The sequence below is a fragment of the Chanodichthys erythropterus genome, chromosome 3, assembly GCF_024489055.1.
Source record: "Chanodichthys erythropterus isolate Z2021 chromosome 3, ASM2448905v1, whole genome shotgun sequence".
In the NCBI taxonomy this organism is placed as follows: Eukaryota; Metazoa; Chordata; class Actinopteri; order Cypriniformes; family Xenocyprididae; genus Chanodichthys; species Chanodichthys erythropterus.
In genome coordinates this window covers 69,313,551-69,333,038 of record NC_090223.1, presented here as the reverse complement: position 1 = coordinate 69,333,038, position 19,488 = coordinate 69,313,551, and the positions used below count along the sequence as shown (strand labels likewise).

At 39.4% G+C, this 19,488-nt stretch overlaps 2 protein-coding genes across 2 annotated transcripts in view; one reads left to right on the top strand and one right to left on the bottom strand.

The window, feature by feature from the left end:
• Positions 1 to 4,618: 4,618 nt before the first annotated feature.
• LOC137005434 (gastrula zinc finger protein XlCGF57.1-like) lies at positions 4,619 to 5,250 on the bottom strand. Its single transcript, XM_067366341.1, has 2 exons — positions 4,934 to 5,250; positions 4,619 to 4,850 (listed from the first exon to the last, which is right to left on the bottom strand). The coding sequence occupies exons 1-2, from the start codon at positions 5,248 to 5,250 to the stop codon at positions 4,619 to 4,621; spliced, it is 549 nt and encodes a 182-aa protein (XP_067222442.1).
• Positions 5,251 to 9,669: 4,419 nt separating this feature from the next.
• The window catches only part of LOC137006233 (zinc finger protein 135-like), a 160,718-nt gene continuing 150,899 nt past the window's right edge, over positions 9,670 to 19,488 (top strand). Inside the window, exons 1-2 of the mRNA XM_067366859.1 lie at positions 9,670 to 9,767; positions 11,371 to 12,192. Of these exons, the coding sequence (XP_067222960.1) occupies positions 9,710 to 9,767; positions 11,371 to 12,192 (880 nt within the window). The 5' untranslated portion in view covers positions 9,670 to 9,709. The remainder of the gene's footprint in view (positions 9,768 to 11,370; positions 12,193 to 19,488) is intronic.

Sequence of the window (19,488 nt, the reverse complement as noted above, 5' to 3'; positions counted from 1 at the left end):
GGCTTTTGGAAATTCTCCTCGACTTTAAATTAGATTTAAAAAAATGTAGGAAACCGTCTCAGGTTACGTATGTAACCATTGTTCCCTGAGAACAGAACGCTATGGGGAATGTCACACGTGAACCGATGTCTGAAAGCCAAGTATCAAACCACTCCAATTCTATTGGCCGGCGACAGCCTATGACATCATCATAGCGTGACCCAGAAGTATATAAGGAGCGCCTAGAGAATCAGTTAGTATCTTATCGTCTGGGCAACGCAGAGTCTTGAGAGTCCCTGCTCTCAGGGAACCATGGTTACATACATAACCTGAGATGTTCCCTTTTGAAAGGGAACTCAACTCTGCATTTCAGAATGCTATGGGGAATGATATACCCACACCGCCATGCTTAAGGAAAGTACATGCCATAAGATGGCTAGACATCAAGCAGTTTCGAAAGAAACATCAGATAGCAACTCACCCTCGGGTCACACAAAGGCTGTCAGTGACAACATTCCCTACAGCCAACAGCCCAAGCTAAACCTCAAAGAGGCCTTCTGTAGAAAGCCTACCAAGGCTGCTCCAAGGCTTCTGGGACCAAATCTTCAGAGGAAAGAAGTTCCCTTTAAGGGAATGTGGCCCTGGAACCGAAAGGAAACACTAGAAGGGGGAACGTAGTCACTCCAATGCCACCAGGGAGGCCAACCTGGTCTGACGGGGGACAAACTTGGCCTTGGCCAACCCTGTCTGAATACAGAATCTCAACAACGCATTCTTCAGAGAAGACAGCAAGTAAGAGCGACTGCAAAAAGGCAGTAAGCAACTCAAACCCACGTGTAGAGATGGGCATCCTGGAGAGCAGAACTCAGCTGAATGCTATGAACCCTCTTATTGAGGGGAGTGTAATCTGCTCAATCCTAGGATCTACTCAGCGCTTAATTATTTGCACTGAGGAGGCTGTGCACTGAGAAACCTGCTACAGGGGAGCACAAACCAGCCTGGTGCTGATCCTCAATGGAGGGCCTCATGGAAGCCTTCAACCTAAAATCAGCTTAGGGAGCTAAGCACTATACAAGACAACCCTAGCAGGGGAGTACAAAGCTCAACCGAACAGATAGACCATACTGTAGGCACATAATCATGGAGGCCAGAGAGGGGCCTACAACATGAAAATAGTTCTATGTGGAATAGAAACTCATACGTGTTATTCTGCTTAAGTCACAACCCCAGAAGTGGGAGTGGGAAAAATCCAAGGGCGGCCTGTCAAGGCCACTCACCTTGAACACCAATCTTGCTGGGAGCAAGAAACAACCACACAACAGCAACAGCAGATAAGACTGTAAAGTGTCCACATAACAGTCCACCTAATACAATCCAATGAGCAGTGTACTCAGTAAAAGCACCTTTTACTCTTTAAAGCAAGAGGAGTACAACATACGCCATCATAATCTAAAGGAGGCCCAAAAAATGGCCTACAACTTCAGACAGATACATTGTGTCAGCTCGTGGCAGTGTTTCAAGCTCCAGGGAGGACAAACAAATGAACTACAGAGAGGTTCAATAAGTCACCTGGGGCCCTGGCCAACCAGCAGTGTACTCAGTAAAACACCTCTAAAACTCTCTCAGCGAGAGGAGTACACTATTACATACACCAACATGCTCTCAAAGGAGGCCCCGAGGGCCTATTACTTGTAAACATGTGGCATTAGTCTAGTGGCCACTAAAGTTCTAGGAGCAAAATAGAACCAACCTACTTATGAGGTAGCTACTTAGCTCAACTAGAGCTAAAGTATAAACATAAACCAGGCTCAAGGAAGGAAATTTAGAAAACCAAACCACAGTAAAGTTTACTATAAAACTCACCCTGAGAGGCCAGCCACTCAGCAATGTACTCAGTAAAACACGTTACTCTCAAAGTGAGAGGAGTACACAAACGAATGCCAACATGTTACACAGGAGGCCCAGAAGGCCTACAACTCACAAACACGTTGCATCGGCTAGTGGCAATCATGACCACACCACCCAACAGGCCATGCACTCAGTAAAAACACCTTTTACTCTTAAAACAAGAGGAGCACACATTCCGCCACAATACTCTGAGAGGAGGCCAGAACTAGGAACTATACAACATACCAAGGGATAGTAATACAAAGGGTGATTTATAATAATAAACACCTAAACCCAGTCCTAGCCTGGGCCGGTAAGCTGTAGGCCTACAGGGCCACACGAAGCATAGCAATGCCTGGGCTTCACCTCTGAATTCCACTGAATATGAGTTAATAAAGTGAAGATCAACAAGCAAACAATGTCAGGCAGCCGATTAAGGCCGACACTAGACATAAATATTAACTGAACTGACGAGTACTAACTCAAACTTTAGTTTGCCCAAAAACCCCTTACCTTTTCCGACTACATACTCAGGAAAAACTATACAGGAACACAAGGTCAACATATTTAGAAACATAAATATAGACCCAGCTTACCTTCCTGCGGCTTGAAGACCGAAGACTCCTCTTTTCCTTTTCTTTCACAAGGAAGGATGGAATCTAGGGTTCTTTGAAGCCTAAAAAGATTCTTTTATTATCAAGCTAGAAGGCGGGCCCTTAGAAAAATATTCATCAAAGGCCCAGCCATTAGCCTGACTGTTTAAGAAGTGCCAGAGTATGTTAAACGAATCAAAAACCCAAGAGGCGGAGGAAGAAGGGGCAAGGGCAGGTGTAAAGTCACCCTCACAATGAAAGGTAATAGATTACAGATGGTGCTGGCATCTGCGATTGACCACCTCCCTTAAAACCTGCTTCTTCCTCTTCGAGTCCTGCCGTCTCTGCGACTTGCTCCGAGAAGGAGGAGGCACCCGAGCGGCCATACTGGACCTCTGGCCATTTTTAAACATAAAATAGACCCAGCTTACTTTTCAGCGGCTCGAAGACCGAAGATTTCTCATTTTCCACATTAAAGGATGGAATTTAGGGTTCTTTTAAGCCTAAAAGAGCCTCTCATTATCAAACCGGAAAAGCGGGCCTTTAGAAAAATAATCACTATGGGCCCAGCCATCAGTCTGACTGTAAGAAGCACATTCTTTGGTTTTGTTTCTCTTTCTAAATTAATTTAACCCTGTTACTGTCTCCTGACCCTAGACTGGGAGAGCTTGTCCGTCCATTTAATTTGCTGGTGGTAAGTACTTTTCTCTAAAGATTGTTTGACTGTTTTCGACTGTAGGTGTGGAGGAAAGTATTGTAAGTATTTGTAGCAGTGGTATTTATTTTGGAGTTTGATTTAACGCATTTACTCCGAACTTGCCTACCCCAGTACTAGACCTACGTCAGTCTCATCACCCTTAATTTCTGTACAGACACTGAGGATTTTTCGCATGCACCCTCTAGTGATAGTTTTGATGCCAGTAAGTATATAAGACTTGTGCCTCCATTCAGAGAAACAGAAGTCGACTCTTACTTTGTTGCATTCAAATGTGTTGCTAATAAATTAAATTGGCCGAAAGATTTGTGGGCTCTGTTACTCCAGTGTAGCCTTACAGGAAAAGCCCAGGAAGTTTGCTCATCTCTACCTATAGAAAGCTCTCTTGACTATGACATGGTCAAGTCTGCAGTGTTACTAGCGTACAAACTTGTCCCTGAGGCCTATCGTTACCAGGAAGTGGTTTCTTTTTTTTGTTTCTAACGTTGTTTTGGTAACTAAAAGGTATTGTATTTTCTTACATTAAATAAATTTTATGTTAAAGGAAGCTGTAGGGAGGGGGTGCCACTTTTTCTTTTGTAATGTTTATGCCTGTTTTTGGTTAGCCAAGGAGTGGAGGGAAGCCTATGTTGTTTATTTCTTTTACCTGCATAGGTCATTTAGTTTTCATTCTAACAGTTAGTAATTCTTTTGTTTGTTGTTTTGGCTAGCCCCTCTCCTGAAGACAGTTTGCTTCCATTTTCCCTGCATAATTAAAATAAATATTATATAAATAAGTGGCTCATTCACATTTCTGGGGCAGAGGACTGAAGGCAACCCTCCATGTTTTTTGGTTTTGTTTCTCTTTCTAATTTAATTTAACCTTGTTTACTGTCTCCCAACCATAGACTATGAGAGCTTGTAACACTACAAATATAAAGCACAACACTGACTCTTTTTGTTAAATGTCAGTTTTAATGGTCAATAATAGCCATTATGAAAGTACAAGCAGCTACAATAAAATGATTCATCAAACATACAAAGTCAGTGCTCAAATAGGCCACAACAGTAAACTCTAATATATAAAACTATATAAAGTTATGAGATTTCACTTTTAGTTCAAATTATAGATTCATGAGACCAGAGATCACCTGTTAGAATTACAAAAGATTAATTATATCTCATGTTTAACCACTACAGAAACATCAGAACCAGTGGCAAATGTCAGAAGGATTAGCCGATGTTAGGCTGTTCTCGGCGGGGTAGATGAGCACTGAGCGCCCAAACTCCAAATAGGCACTACTTTTAAAAATAAACCTCAAATTTGAGCTTTAAACCAGTATATTCTTGCCTGAAAAACTCTTTAAACTACATGACATAACTGTAGTATGTTTGAATTACACAGCTTTTCTGCTTCATGTGTATCTTCAGCTGATTTTTAAAAGAGAAACTCTTTCCAGACTGATCACACGTGTGTGTGCCGCTTCTCTCTGCTGTGGATCTTCTCATGCCGTTTCAGATTTGATGACAGACTGAATCTCTTGTCACAGTGTGAACATTTGTAAGGTTTTTCTCCAGTGTGGATCCTCTCATGTGTTTTCAGATTTAATGAATCACTGAATCCCTTGCCACACAGTGTGAACACTTGTATGGTTTTTCTCCAGTGTGAATTCTCTGATGCAGTTTTAATTGGTTTACTGTAGTAAAAGTCTTCTCACACTCAAAGCACATGTACTCTCTCACACCAGTGTGTGTTTTCTCATGTTGATATAAATAATACAGCAGTGAAAAACTCTTTCCACACACAGAACATGAATGTGGCTTCTCCTTTGTATGAACTCTCAGGTGTCTCTTGAAGGCTGATTCCCCACGAAATGTTTTGTCACATTGATGACATGTGAACGGCCTCTCTCCAGTGTGGATCCTCATGTGTTCTTTAAGGTTTGATGATCGCGTGCAGCTCTTCCCACACTGATTACATGTGTGTGGCTTCTCTCCAGTGTGAACTTTCATGTGACTCTTAAGAAGTCCTTTTTGTGTGAAACTCTTTCCACACTGATCACATGTGAACGGCTTCTCTCCTGTATGAACTCTCATGTGAACCTCAAGATATTGTTTCCTTGAGAAACACTTTCCACACTGAGTGCAGGTTGTAGATTTCTTAGATTTATTTTTCTTAGATAGATTTCTTTAGTCTTTAAGCGACTCAAAGGTTTTTCTCCAGGTTTGACATGATCTTCCTCCTCCACTTCACTCAGTTCTCCACTCTCCTCCTTCACTTCCATCAGTTCTGAAATTACAAAAAAAGTCATTTAATTTTCAGTACATCAAAATAATTTAAAGAGAGAAATATGAAGTGAAAGGTTATAAAATTGAGACTTGCTGTGACAACTGCTATAAAATATTCAGATCATTCTGATGCACAGAATGAATCAAGTATAACATTTTATTTGACATGTAAAAATGTGTCATGCCAATTACACAATTAGACATTTAGAAGACTATTTAAAAATAAGAAATACATAACATCAATTGCTCAAAGGTATAAATCTAAACATAAGAAATGTATACCTGACTTAGGATATATATTTTTTTATGTTATATTACTTTACTTAAGTAAAAAAAAAAATCCAGCAAGTTCAGGCAGCCAAAATCTAAAATTGTGGTAATTTTGGTGACATATGATGGTATAAAAAAAAGGCTGTAGTACTCAACGGCTGCATATAGGCTGAAATTTAAAAAGCATTGTTGTAATGAACTTAACCTCTTTTTTGCATTTTAAATTGCTTTTTTGTTTGTTTTATTGTAGGGTGTTTGATCTCAGTTTTTGTTGTAGTTGGAAAATTAAGTCTTAGACAATTTTTATATTTGAAACATTAGAGTATGTTTCTGTAGTGAGAAATATTAAATATATTTGATCAATGACAAAATCCATTTTCATTTAAAGTCAATTCACATTTATTTGTATAGCACTTTTCACAATATGTAACGTTTCTAAGCAGTTTTACAGGAAATGCATGTCAACATTAGCGATCTGTTATAAGAGAGGACTGTGCCCAAATTATCCAATGTGTTATTAACAGCCATATTTTGACATCAACTTTTAAGTTGATATTTAATTTATTTTCCTAAAAACTGTAAATATTAAGGGCCAGTCACAGTAGTTACACTCACAACCCTGTCAGCCATTCTGGAAAGTTCATTTACTTCATACATTTTGGTGTTCACAATTTATTCCTAAAAAAAACCAACAACAATGTTGAAAACTGTATTGAAAATGCCTAAATACTGGAAACACTCTTGTAAATTGTGAACCAGATATGAAATACATGTAAAATAAATATTTAGTTGATGTTGACAATTAATATGACGGTTTCTCAAACCAAGTATTAAAAATTAACATTATGTATCATAGGTTTACTGTTTCTCTAAATGTGCAGAAGTGTTTGAATCTTTCTGACATGAATGTTGTTCAGCATCATGAATGAATGAAGAATAAACACCAACCTCTTTGTTCTTCAGTATCTTCAGTGTGTTTCATTCTGCAGGGTTCTGGATCACTCATGTTCTTTGAAGTTTTCAGCTCTTCATGATGCTTCAGTGCTCGTCTGATGGGAATATTCCTGCATTTATTGATGAACTGCTGTGGGAGGAGCTTGACTGATGATGCGACTGCTGTGGGAAGAGCTTCATTAAGTTAATTGCAGTGGGCGGGGCTTTGTTGACTGAACTGCAGATTGATTGGAGGAGATGATCTGCCCAAATCAAAAATAAATCAGTTACTGTGTTTGTTTTTATAGGGTTAAAGACCAGAGATCAAACTGTAGTGTCTGCATCAAATGAAATGGACAAAAGTGATTTTACATTGAAAACCCACTAAATGAAGTGTGTTTAAATGTTTCAAATTACTTTCGTGAAAATAAAATGTTTTAATGTGCCATCATCATTTAGTGTAACAGATATATTTAATGCAAAAAGGAATCAGTTATTTTGACCTGTACTTTATAAAAATATATATAAAAAATAAGAGATATACTAAATTTCATTATATTTTAAATGATTAAATAATTCTTGCTGACAAATAGGTGAAATCTAGTGGTTTGAAGGAAAGGGGCAAAGTATAAAGATTTAAAATGACAATTAAAGAGTATTTTAGGCTTCACTGTGATCCTTCAATACAGTGTTTGAATGTCATCAACTGATTCTCCTTCTAAATATGCCTGAAATATGCTTTATTTTCTTTTTTGATATATTAACCCCTTTTTGTATTTCACCCATAAACTAACTGCATTCAGAATTTATATATCGGTCTATCGTAAAGCATCTGATGCTAATTCAGAACTTTGTTCTGTTTCTCCATTAATATTTTGACAGATATTAGAAAAGTAGTAAAGAACTGTAAAAAAACAGTTAAAAGCACAAAGACAAAAATAATTGTTCATATTTGAGGTCCACAAATCCCCTCAGTCTGTTGACAGCAATGAAATGAGCTTTAAGTGTCAATTTACAGCAGATCTGAAGACATCAGCATAATAAATGAGGTGAAAACAGGAACTATTGACATGAAATAAAGAGTGTTTTCAGCAGTTTCTCTGTTCATATTGATGATCCTCAGACTATCAACACTCATTCAACAAGACATTTAGATCATTAGCAGATCATCTCACTTTATTCTGAGTGTTTGCTGTTAGAAACTGGTTATTGGAGTCACAATGTATGAGAAAATCCTATAATCTGCTTTAATGAAAGACAATACTGATATTTCACACAATATGACACCAATAATACAAAAACAAACACTAATGGCACTCATCTTCATCAACCACTGCTGTTAAACATTTTACCAAATAAAAACTAAACATTTTGTTTTAGATAAATTAATCTTATTAATTACACAATGTGGTGACTAATTAATCGCAATTTAATCACATGTCAAATTTAGCTCAGGAATTATCCCCAAAAGATCATCTAAGAGACATTACAAAAAGTAGCTTCAAACATTGTATTTGATTCAACATGAGGGTGAGTAAATGATAATTATTAATATGGAAATACGATTTATTTATTGAAGTTATACTCTAAAAAAGAATCTAAAACTTCCAGTAGTTGGCAGTAAATGTCTTAATGAGTGAGTTATTGAGTCTTTCATTCATTTGATTTGTTCAAGCGGCTGAATGGAATTACTTCAGGAATTAAGTAAATGCTCTCTTTATGAGTGCACCACTAAATCATTGATTCACCCGATTGATTCGCTCAAAACGCAGATTCATTCGGAAACAAAACGAAACACTGTTTAATAACAACATCAAACTAAATTAAAAGCAAAACATTTTAGATAAATGACCATAAAAATAATGATGTTATGGACAGTGAATTAAAGATTTACAAAAACTGCAATAGTTAAAGTAGAAATGTAAAATCTCAGAGTTTTTCTCTAAGCGAGATCTTTCCAGCAGGATTTGTGAGTCTGAGACAGGGAGAGTTTTCAGTTTCTGCACATAAAACTGTTACATGTTAAATCTCTAATTACTTTATTACAATTAATCTTATCATAAAAATCAAAACAAGTTTCATAGTTATAGTTAATTCATAGGAATTAAGCAGCAGTGGTTGTTGAAGATGAGTGCCATTATTGTTTGTTTTTGTATTATTGGTGTCACATTGTGAGAAATAACAGTATTGTCTTTAATTAAAGCAGTTTATAGGATTTTCTCACACATTGTGACTCAAATAATCAGTTTCTAACAGCAAACACTCAGAATAAAGTGAGATGATGTGAATGTCTTGTTGAATGAGTGTTGATAGTCTGAGGATCATCAATATTAACAGAGAAACTGCTGAAAACACTCTTTATTTCATGTCAATAGTTCCTGTTTTCACCTCATTTATTATGCTGATGTCTTCAGATCTGCTGTAAATTGTTCATATTTGAGGTCCACAAATCCCCTCAGTCTGTTGACAGCAATGAAATGAGCTTTAAGTGTCAATTATTTTTGTCTTTGTGCTTTTAACTGTTTTTCCTACAGTTTTTTACTACTTTTCTAGATATCTGTCATTACTTTAAAGAAGAAACAGAATAAAGTTCTGAATTAGCATAAGATGCTTTACGACAGACCAATATAAATTCTGAATGCATTTAGTTTATGGGTGAAATACAAAAAGGCTTAATATAGCACCAAAGGGAAACCAGCATATTTCAGGCATATTTAGAATGAGAATCAGCTGACAATTAAAATACTCTTTGTCATTTTAAATATGTAGACTTTGCCACTTTCCTTCAACCCACTAGATTTCACCCATTTGTCAGCAAGAAGTTGGACTTTAACCCTATAAAAACAAACACAGTAACTGATTTATTTTTGATTTGGGCAGATCAGCTCCTCCAGCCAATCTGCTGTTCAGTTAACAAAGCCCCGCCCACTGCAATGAATTAATGAAGCTCCTCCCATAGCAGTCACATTATCAGTGACGCTCCTCCCAGTTCATGCTTAAATGCTGGAATATTCCCATCAGAGGAGCACTGAAGCTTCAGGAAGAGCTGAAAACTGGAAATAACATGAGTGATCCAGAACCCTGCAGAATGAAACACACTGAAGATACTGAAGAACAAAGAGGTTGGTGTTTATTCTTCACCTGTTCATGATGAACAACATTCATCAGATCAAACTAAATATTTTACATTTGTTTTATATCTGGTTCACAATTTCCAGGAGTGTTACTAGAATTTACAGTTTTCAACACTGTTATTTTTAAGAATAAACTGTAAACACCAAAATGTATGAAGTAAATGAACTTTCCAGAATGGCTGACAGGGTTGTGAGTGTAACTTGAGCAAAATCTCTTCTTACAGTAACTTTGGTAACAGGGTTGATGAATGCAGTCATTCATTTGTGTAAAAACTGAGACAATGGATTGAGATTATTTTCTTGTCCATTTTCTTGAGTCCAGATGATGTCACTTCCTGGGTGTCACAGTTTTAAGAAATCTTCTGGTTTTAAAAGGAGGAAAATCATGTCAGAAGTAACAGGGTTGAGTGAATCATGTAGGACACTGATAATAACACATTTAAAGATGCAGTCAGTCTAGACTTTGAGCATGTGAACTTTCTACAGACATGACAACCATAAAGATATGATGTGATATATTTTTAAGAACATAAATAATAAAAATCACTCCAAAATTTGAAAATATGCAATCTTCTACATCTTCTCTACTCCGCAAAATTCACTTGATCTTGTGTTTCTGGTGTCTCACATTCACATGTGAATGAATGGAAGTCAGTCGAAGGAAAAGTCTAGTGTGAACGGCCCTTAATAATTACACAGTTTTAGGCAAATAAATTAAATACTACAGGAATATGCTCTAATGTTTTAAATAAATAAAAAACGTGTAGGGCTTGATTTTCCTGCTAAAGCAAAGGCTAAGATAAAACACCCTGCAATAAAACAATAAAACACCCCTGGAGAGAAGATCTCAGAGAAAGAGCACAGGACACGCCTTGACCAAACTTGATCCACCCCTCCCTCATTCTTCCTTTCACTCTGATTTCCTTTTTATAATTTGTGTTCTCCTTATAGCATTGTAATATTTGTCTTCAAGCATATTTTGGCATCTTTATATAGTTTGTATAGTCTCACCAACATAAATAGTCTATAATTAAAAATCTACAATTTTAATGTATGATAAAATCTAATCATATGTTACCAAAAACTTTAAAATTAAAAAGACCCCAAAAGTCAATTTTGGCCTGGGTAATTAAATGAAGACAGCAGATCAGCCATTGCAGTGTGTCCCACAGTCAGTTATACATTTAACAAGTTTGTTTGCCCATATAAGCTTTATATTATATTAAGTTAGCTAATTTGGCTTGCTGTCCACTGAGGAGGGGCTCGATGAAGCAGCTTCAACTCAAGCTCTGATATACCTGATATACTCTGGTATTTATTGTCTTCTAAATGTCTAATTGTGTAATTGGCATGATACTTTTTTACTTAAAAATAAAATGAAAAAAAATGAATAAAATGAAAAATAAAATCAATTTGTATAAAATGTCAATACTTGATTAATTCTGGACTCTGCATCAAAATGATCTGAATATTTTAAAGCAGTTGTCTATCACAGCAAGACTCAATTTTATGACCTTTCACTTCATATTTCTCTCTTTAACTTATTTTGATGTACTGAAAATTTAAATGAAATGTTTTCCTCTTATTTCAGACCTGATGGAAGAAAGCAATGAGAGTGAAGAACTAAAGACATTTCTAAAGAAAAGAGCCAAGAAATCTTTCACCTGCACTCAGTGTGGAAAGAGTTTCTCAAAGACACAACATCTTGAGGTTCACATGAGAGTTCATACAGGAGAGAAGCCGTTCACATGTGATCAATGTGGGAAGAGCTACAGTCAATCTTCAAGCCTTAAAGCACACATGAGGATCCACACCGGAGAGAGACCGTTCACATGTGATCAGTGTGGGAAGAGCTACACACTATCATCAAACCTTAAAGAACACATGACGATCCACACCGGAGAGAAGCCACACACATGCAGTCAGTGTGGGAAGAGTTTCACACGATCATCAAGTCTTAAAGCACACATGAGGATCCACACCAGAGCGAGACCGTTCACATGTGATCAGTGTGACAAAACATTTCTAAAGTCATCAAACCTGAAGAGACACCTGACAGTTCATACAAAGGAGAAGACACATTCATGTTCTGTGTGTGGAAAGAGTTTTTCACAGCTGTATAATTTACAAGAACATGAGAAAATTCATACTGGTGTGAGAGAGTACATGTGCTTTGAGTGTGAGAAAACTTTTACTACAGCAAACCATTTAAAAGTGCACCAGAGAATTCACACTGGAGAAAAACCTTACAATTGTTCACACTGTGACAAGAGATTTAGTCAGTTATCAACTCTGAAAGCACATGAGAGGATCCACACTGGAGAAAAACCTTACAAGTGTTCACAGTGTGACAAGAGATTCAGTCAGTCAGGATCACTGAAAACACATGAGAGGATGCATCGAGAGGTGACTTGTGAGGACTTGAGACAGCCAGGTATCCCAGAATGCATCACGCACTAACCAGTAAGCGTCATTAGTATAGTAGAAAACCTGTGTAATTTAAACATATTACTGTTATTATGTCATGATATGTAAAATTAAGAGTGTTCAGGCATGTAGGAATGTACTGGTTTAAAGCTCAAATTTGTTGTTTACTGATAAAAAGAAGCACCTATTTGGAGTTGTGAGATCCAGGCAATCACCGGGCGCTCAGCGCTCATGTACCCCACAGAGAACAGCCTAACCTCAGCTAATCCTTCTGACGTTTGGCTCTGACGCTGGTTGGTTTGGTTGACGCTGGCTCTCATGACTCTGTAGTGGTTAAAGATAATATAATTCATCTTTTGTAAATCTAAAGGGTGATCTTTGGTCTCATAAATGTATAATTTGTTGAACTAAAAGTTTAATCTCATAACTTCATATAGTTAGGCATTATAGTTTACTGTTGTAGCCTACTAGAGTGCTGGTTTTGTATGTTTGACTGAATTGTTTGCTTTATTTTTTATTGTAGCTTCTTATACCTATTGCTTGTACTTTTATAATGGGTATTTGGCTATTGTTGGCCATTAAAACTGACATTTAACAAAAAGAGTGAGGGGTGTGTTTTATATTTGCAGACTATATGTGTCACGATCACTGTCAGTTCCTGTCACTTCCTGGACTACATTCCCCATAATCCTCTCTGCCAATCACCTGCACTCACTCCACCAGTCACTACACTAATCACCACACCCAGCTGCCATGCATTACCTGGACTATAAAAGACTCACACACTCATCACCTGATCGCGAAGTCTTGTTTTCACTTGTGTAACATTACTGAGCGTTTCCCTGTATCCTGTCTGCCTATCTGTTCTTGATCCTGTCTGGTTACCCGTTTATGATTCTTTGCTACATACCTCTGGACTGTTTATTGTTTCCTGGACTGTGAATGATATCTGCCTGCCTCGATCTACTGCCTGTACCCTGACAACGATTCTGCCTAGCCCTTGCTGTTCCTGTTTGCCCCTGCTTAGACCCTGCCTGTACGACCACGCTTACTTTTGTAATAAAGCTTGCAAATGGATCTCTGTCTGAGTCCCTTTTATAGTCCAGGTAATGCATGGCAGCTGGGTGTGGTGATTAGTGTAGTGATTGGTGGAGTGAGTGCAGGTGATTGGCAGAGAGGATTATGGGGAATGTAGTCCAGGAAGTGACAGGAACTGACGGTGATCGTGACACATGAGATGTTGGGTGTAGGTTATTTAAAGAACAAACCTTCCGGGTAGGTTTAGTGCGTGTCTTTGTGCACATATTTTTTTTTTTATTTTAGTTTGTTATTTTTGGTTGGCTTGGGGCTTAGAGCAGTTGTCTCGGGGGCGCATCCGAGGTTTGGAGGGTGACTTGGTAATTGGTCTTCTTTCCAAACTTGCGGGATTTAGTGCATAGGTACCCGGTCTTGGGCCAACTGAAGACTAGGGTTTGTTTAGTTAAATGGATGGTTTAGTTTCTTTAAATAAACCTTGATTGTTATTTAAAAAAAAAAAAAAAAAAAATTCTTTATTTTGTTGTGGGTGTAATATTTGTTAAGCGTGTTTCGTAAGCGTGATTAGTGGTAATTATGGCGACCGATGTTATTGAAACATTTTTTCAGTCTCCGTCTGAAGAATTGTTAAAGGAAATGACCAAAGAGCAATTGTTGGAATTAGCTGCGCATTATGAAATCGAGTTGACGTATAATCAAAAAAGGTCAAAAGATGGAATTAAGCTAGTCCTTGAAACTGCGCTGGGTGATCTTAAAATCTTGAGAGGATCTAAATTGCCTTATTCAGCTGCATTGTCTGCTGTAAGTACGCCTATTTCAACTACCCTTCCGTTGTCTGTTTTAAGTTCTCTTTCATTTGAGCAACAGAAAGAGTTGTTGCTCATACAACGTGATACTGAGTGTGAGAAACGTCGCTTGGAATGTGAGAAGGTCCAAATGGAGTTGCAGTTGGAGAAAAGCCGGCAAGAATTAGAGCAACAGCGTTTAGAGATTGAAAGGCATCGATTAGAGTTACATGAAGAGGGTAAGCCGGTGGACGCAGGTGTTCTCCTATTTGAGCGAGTCGCAGTAGCGTATGATTGGAGTGATGTTGAACGCGCTATGCTGCTTCAGTGCGTTTTACCGGGAAAGCGCAACAAGCCTATTCTACGCTATCTGATGCTGACAGCCAGAATTATGAAGCCATTAAAGCGGCAGTGTTAAAAATTAATGAGCGTCTTCCAGAGTGCTATCGGCAAAGGTTCCGTACGTTACAACGAAAGGTGAATGAAACAAATGTTGAGTTCGTGAGAGATTTGACTGTGCAGTTTGATCGTTGGTGTGTAGCAGCAGATAGTACAACAATGGATAAGCTGAGAGAGTTAGTTTTATTTGAACAATACAAAAATACACTTCCCGAGATGATAGCCACTTATGTTGCGGAGCGTCAGGTTAAAACTGCTTCAGAAGCTGCACTGCTGGTAGATGACTGGGAGCTTATTCATAAACCCTGTGCTGATAAATACAGTGATCGTCAGGTTCATACACAGGGAAATTCTTCCATTGTCCCTATGGGTCCAGCCAGGCGTTTTGTGAAAAAAACAACAAGTGACTATGATAACTGTAACTACTGTTTGGGTAAAGGACATTGGAAGTCAAATTGTCCAGTGCTTAAATCAAAATTTGTTAGACACGCTCATTCCGCGAAACCTGCTCTCCTGGCTACTTCTGTTCCTGTATTGAATCAGGAGGGTACTTTAAAAGGAATATCGCTGTTAGCACCCGAGGATGTAGAGGATCATCAGCAGTTATTTGAACCATTCATTTCTAATGGTTTTGTGTCGCTTCCAGGTAGTGTTTAGAAAGTGGCAGTGAAAATACTCCGGGACACGGGGTCATCGGAGTCGTTTATTTTGGAGTCGGTGTTGCCCTTCTCAACTGAATCGCACACTGGTAGCTCGCTTTTGATTCGTGGCATTGGGCTTAATACATTATCCGTACCCCTGCATAAAGTTGATTTGACCTGTGAATTAGTGCATGGAGTGGTGGATCTTGGTATACACCCTATTCTACCTGTTGATGGCGTTTCACTGATCCTTGGAAATAACTTGGCCGGCGGACGTGTTTGGGTTAATGAATCGCCCTCTCTGGTTGTGACTGATGCACCGTCCTGTACTGATGGTCTGGATGACAGTGCGCGACAGTTTCCGAAAGTGTTCGTCGCGTGTGCAGTGACTCGTTCTGGTGCTCAACCTAGGGCTGAAGAGAAAATCAGTGACCCTGAATCGTGTTTCATTTTGAGTGATTATCCCATAGTGGTTTCTCGGGAAGAGTTGTCTACTGAACAGCAGAATGATGAAACATTAAAACCACAATTTGAACAGGTTATTGATAGCACTGAAATTCGTGACAGAGCACAAGGCTATTTTATCGAACAGAATGTGTTACTGAGAAAGTGGTCCCCGCATGCTGTGGATGGTATGGGAGATTCTGTCATTCAGGTCGTGATACCAGTAAAGTTTCGTTCGTTAGTGTTAAAGATGGCTCATGATCAGCTCGCCAGTCATGCCGGTGTTCAGAAGACATATGACAGAATTCTTCGTTAGTTCTACTGGCCTCGTATTAAAAAAGACGTTTCAAGTTTTATTAAGACCTGTCATACGTGCCAGCTTACCGGCAAACCGAATCAGTCATTAAAACCAGCTCCTTTGCGTCCAATTCCGTCTGTATGTCAACCATTTGAATATCTCATTATTGATTGCGTCGGTCATCTTCCTCGTTCAAAGGCTGGAAGTGAGTACCTGTTGACCGTGATGTGTCAAGTTACGCGTTATCCAGCTGCGTACCCATTGCGCTCGATTAATACAAAATCTATTGTGAAAGCACTTACTCAGTTTGTGTCTATTTTTGGGTTACCGAAAATCATTCAATCGGACCAAGGAAGTAGTTTTACTTCGAAATTGTTTGCGGAGGTGCTTTTCGAGCTGGGTGTTAGACATAATTTGTCAACAGCGTATCACGCCCAGAGTCAAGGGGCACTCGAACGTTTTCATTCTACGTTAAAATCACTATTGAGAGCTTACTGCCTGGAAATGCAGCGGGACTGGGAAGAGGGTCTTCCGTGGCTGATGTTAGCAGCCAGGGAGGTTACGCATCAGAGCATTGGGTTTAGCCCAAACAAGCTGGTCTTTGCACACAAAGTCCGAGGGTTGTTAGCTGTCTTGCGTGATCAATGGGTTGATTCAGAACCACCAAAAAAATTTTCAGAGTACGTGCTGGGTTTTCGTCGTCAGCTTTCATTAGCTGGGGAGTTAGCTGGGAAATGTTCAAATAAAACTCAGGGGAAATTAAAAAAATTTGTTTGACCGTAACACTGAACATAGGAAGTTTAGTGTTGGAGATCAGGTTGTTGCGCTTCTGCCTGTAGTAGATTCCCCGTTTCAAGCCAGATATACTGGGCCGTATGAGATAATACATTGCGGGGCCATGGATAATTACACGATTCTGACGCCAGACCGAAGAAAGAAATCCCAAGTCTGTCATGTAAATCTCCTTAAGCCATATTATCAACGAAACTGACCGGTCTCCGTGCTAGGGGCGCCTGTGGTGCTAGTGGATAGCTCCCCTCGGTCAGGTATTTCACAGGACATGAGTATGTCTGTGGACGAATTAGAATCTCCTGATGACTGCGTATTACTGGGGCGTTTGAAGAATTCTGAATTAGAATTAGAATTCTTCTAATCTTAAACATTTAGACGTGACGCAAAGTCAGGAATTGATTAGTTTGCTTTCTGAGTTCCCGGAGCTGTTTTTGGATGTTCCAACCCAAACGACACAGGTAGAGCATGATATTGAGGTGGGCGAGGCTGCTCCTGTCCGTCAGCGTTTTTACAGGGTTCCACTGAATAAACGAGAGTTTTTAGAAAAGGAAGTTCAGTATTTGTTGGATAACGGATTAGCCGAGCCTTCATTTTCCAGCTGGTCCTCGCCGTGTTTGTTGGTAAAAAAAATCGGATGGTACGTTCCGTTTTTGTACAGATTATAGGAAACTGAATTCTGTTACAAGGCCAGACTCTTTTCCTCTGCCGAGAATGGAGGACTGTGTTGATCAGGTCGGTGCAGCAAAATTTGTGACCAAATTAGATTTATTGAAAGGCTATTGGCAGATTCCGTTGACAGAGCGTGTGCGTGAGGTTTCATCATTTATAACACCTAACGGATTATTTTCTTACCGGGTTATGAGCTTCGGTCTTCGAAACGCACCGGCGACGTTTCAAAGAATGATGAATAGAGTTATTGCGGGACTAAAGGGCGTGACGGTTTATCTGGATGATACGATCGTGGTGAGTGATACATGGTCAGAACATCTTAAACGGTTACGTTTACTTTTAGTCCGTCTTTCTCAAGCAAATCTTACGTTAAATCTCGCTAAGTGCGTGTTTGCAGGAGCTACAGTCACGTATCTGGGTAAGGTAGTGGGGCAAGGACGTGTGCGTCCAGTGAGGGAGAAGGTGAGAGCCATAGATGAATATCCTGTTCCAGTCACTAAAAAGGAGTTAATGCGTTTTCTCGGCCTGGTGGGTTTCTACCGCTGTTTCTGTAGGAACTTTTCGACGGTCGTTGCCCCTTTGACGGACCTTTTGAAAGCTAAAGCTTTGTTTGTTTGGTCTGAGTCTTGTCAGAATGCCTTTGAGGCAGTGAAATCGTTGTTAACTGTTACACCTGTCCTTATGGCACCTCAGTTGGAGAAAACTTTTAAGATTCAGGTAGATGCCAGTAAAGAGGGAGCAGCGGCAGTGTTAATTCAAGAGGATGATGCAGGTATTGAGCGGCCGGTTTGTTTTTTCTCGCGAAAGTTCAATAGTCATCAAATGAACTATTCCACAATTGAGAAGGAGGCACTTGCGTTAATTTTAGCACTCCAACATTTCGAAGTGTATGTTGGTGGGAACAGTTCAGCGGTAATAGTTTATAGTGACCATAACCCCCTTACATTTTTACATTCTCTTAAAAAACCAAATCAACGGCTGATGCGTTGGTGCTTGTTTCTTCAGCCCTTTCATTTGGATGTTATGCATTTGAAGGGCTCAGAAAATATAGTGGCAGATGCACTGTCTAGGGCACCATTGTAAAACCCACTGTAAGCTGTGCCTTGAAGAGTTAACAGGTTTGTTTTTCTATTTATTATTCTATTCATGTGGGGGAATGTTGTTGATATTGTGAGTATAGGCCTACTAAAGTGTGTTGGTGCGGTTATGAATGTTTATTGTTGGCGGAAACTTAATTGTTTCCTTTTCTCAAGGGGGGGAGTGTCACGGCTGTATACTTGTCATTTTTGCCGTGTCTGGGTGTGTTTTGCTCCTCTTACAGGTGTGCTGCGGAGCTGAGGCAATCAGGTGGATTGGGTGCACCGGTGCACAGGTGTGCCTGTCATTAAAAGCTTCCTGTTTGGCGTCCTCATGGAGCGTTCCATTCTGTCACCTGGAACCCTGGCCAGGACCGAGATGTTGGTCGGCGTTGCGGCGTATTGCGAGAACTTGAGACAGTCTTTGCTATATAAAGCCAAGAATAAAAAATATTGTAACTGCCGTAAACGTTTTATCCTCCTTCATTGTTGCTCCCTATTAAGGGCGTAACACCCGCACTACAAAAGACTCACACACACTCTTCGTCCGGTCTCGTTTGCACTTCACTTACCTGAATCCTTACCTTAAGGACTCCAGCAATCTTACCTGTCTCCAGCGTCTCCTGTGTTCCTCATGTGCAGTCCCGTCTCTCTGTGTGTGTGTGTGTGTGTGTGTGTGTGAGAGAGTGAGTGAGTGTTCCCTGTCTCCAATCTCCAGCGTCAGCTCTGTTCTCCAACCCTGCGATCACAAAAGGACAGTATTACCTCTCTGCTTACTCATCACCATTCATCACTATTCACTCACCTGCACTGCTGTTTGACTCTGTTGAGGTCAATAAACACCACTGTTTGTTTTACTCCTGCCTCCGTGCCTTCTGTACTGTAACAACCATGTGTTAATGTTTAAAAATAAATAATTTATTTCTTTGCAGAATTGCAACCTATAAACACATGATGGCCTTCTGGGAACAGATTGAGCCACACAGGATGATTCGTGTCACCAGCTCCAAACTCACCAGGGAGACTGGGTTATATGTGAAGACTCGGGCACTTCCTGCAATCGATGAATTCTTCCTCTTCATGATGCACCTTGCCTTGAGCCTCAAGCAGAAAGACCTGGCTCATCGCTTCCATGTCCATCAG

Excerpts from the sequence above, each read along its gene's own strand:
- LOC137005434 (XM_067366341.1), bottom strand. The coding sequence starts at position 5,250 with ATGAGAGTTCATACAGGAGAGAAGCCGTTCACATGTGATCAGTGTGGA. Across the intron at positions 4,851-4,933 it reads GGAAAGAGTTTTTCACTGCT|TAAACCAATTAAAACTGCAT; the intron begins GTATTATTTATA and ends CTTTTACTACAG.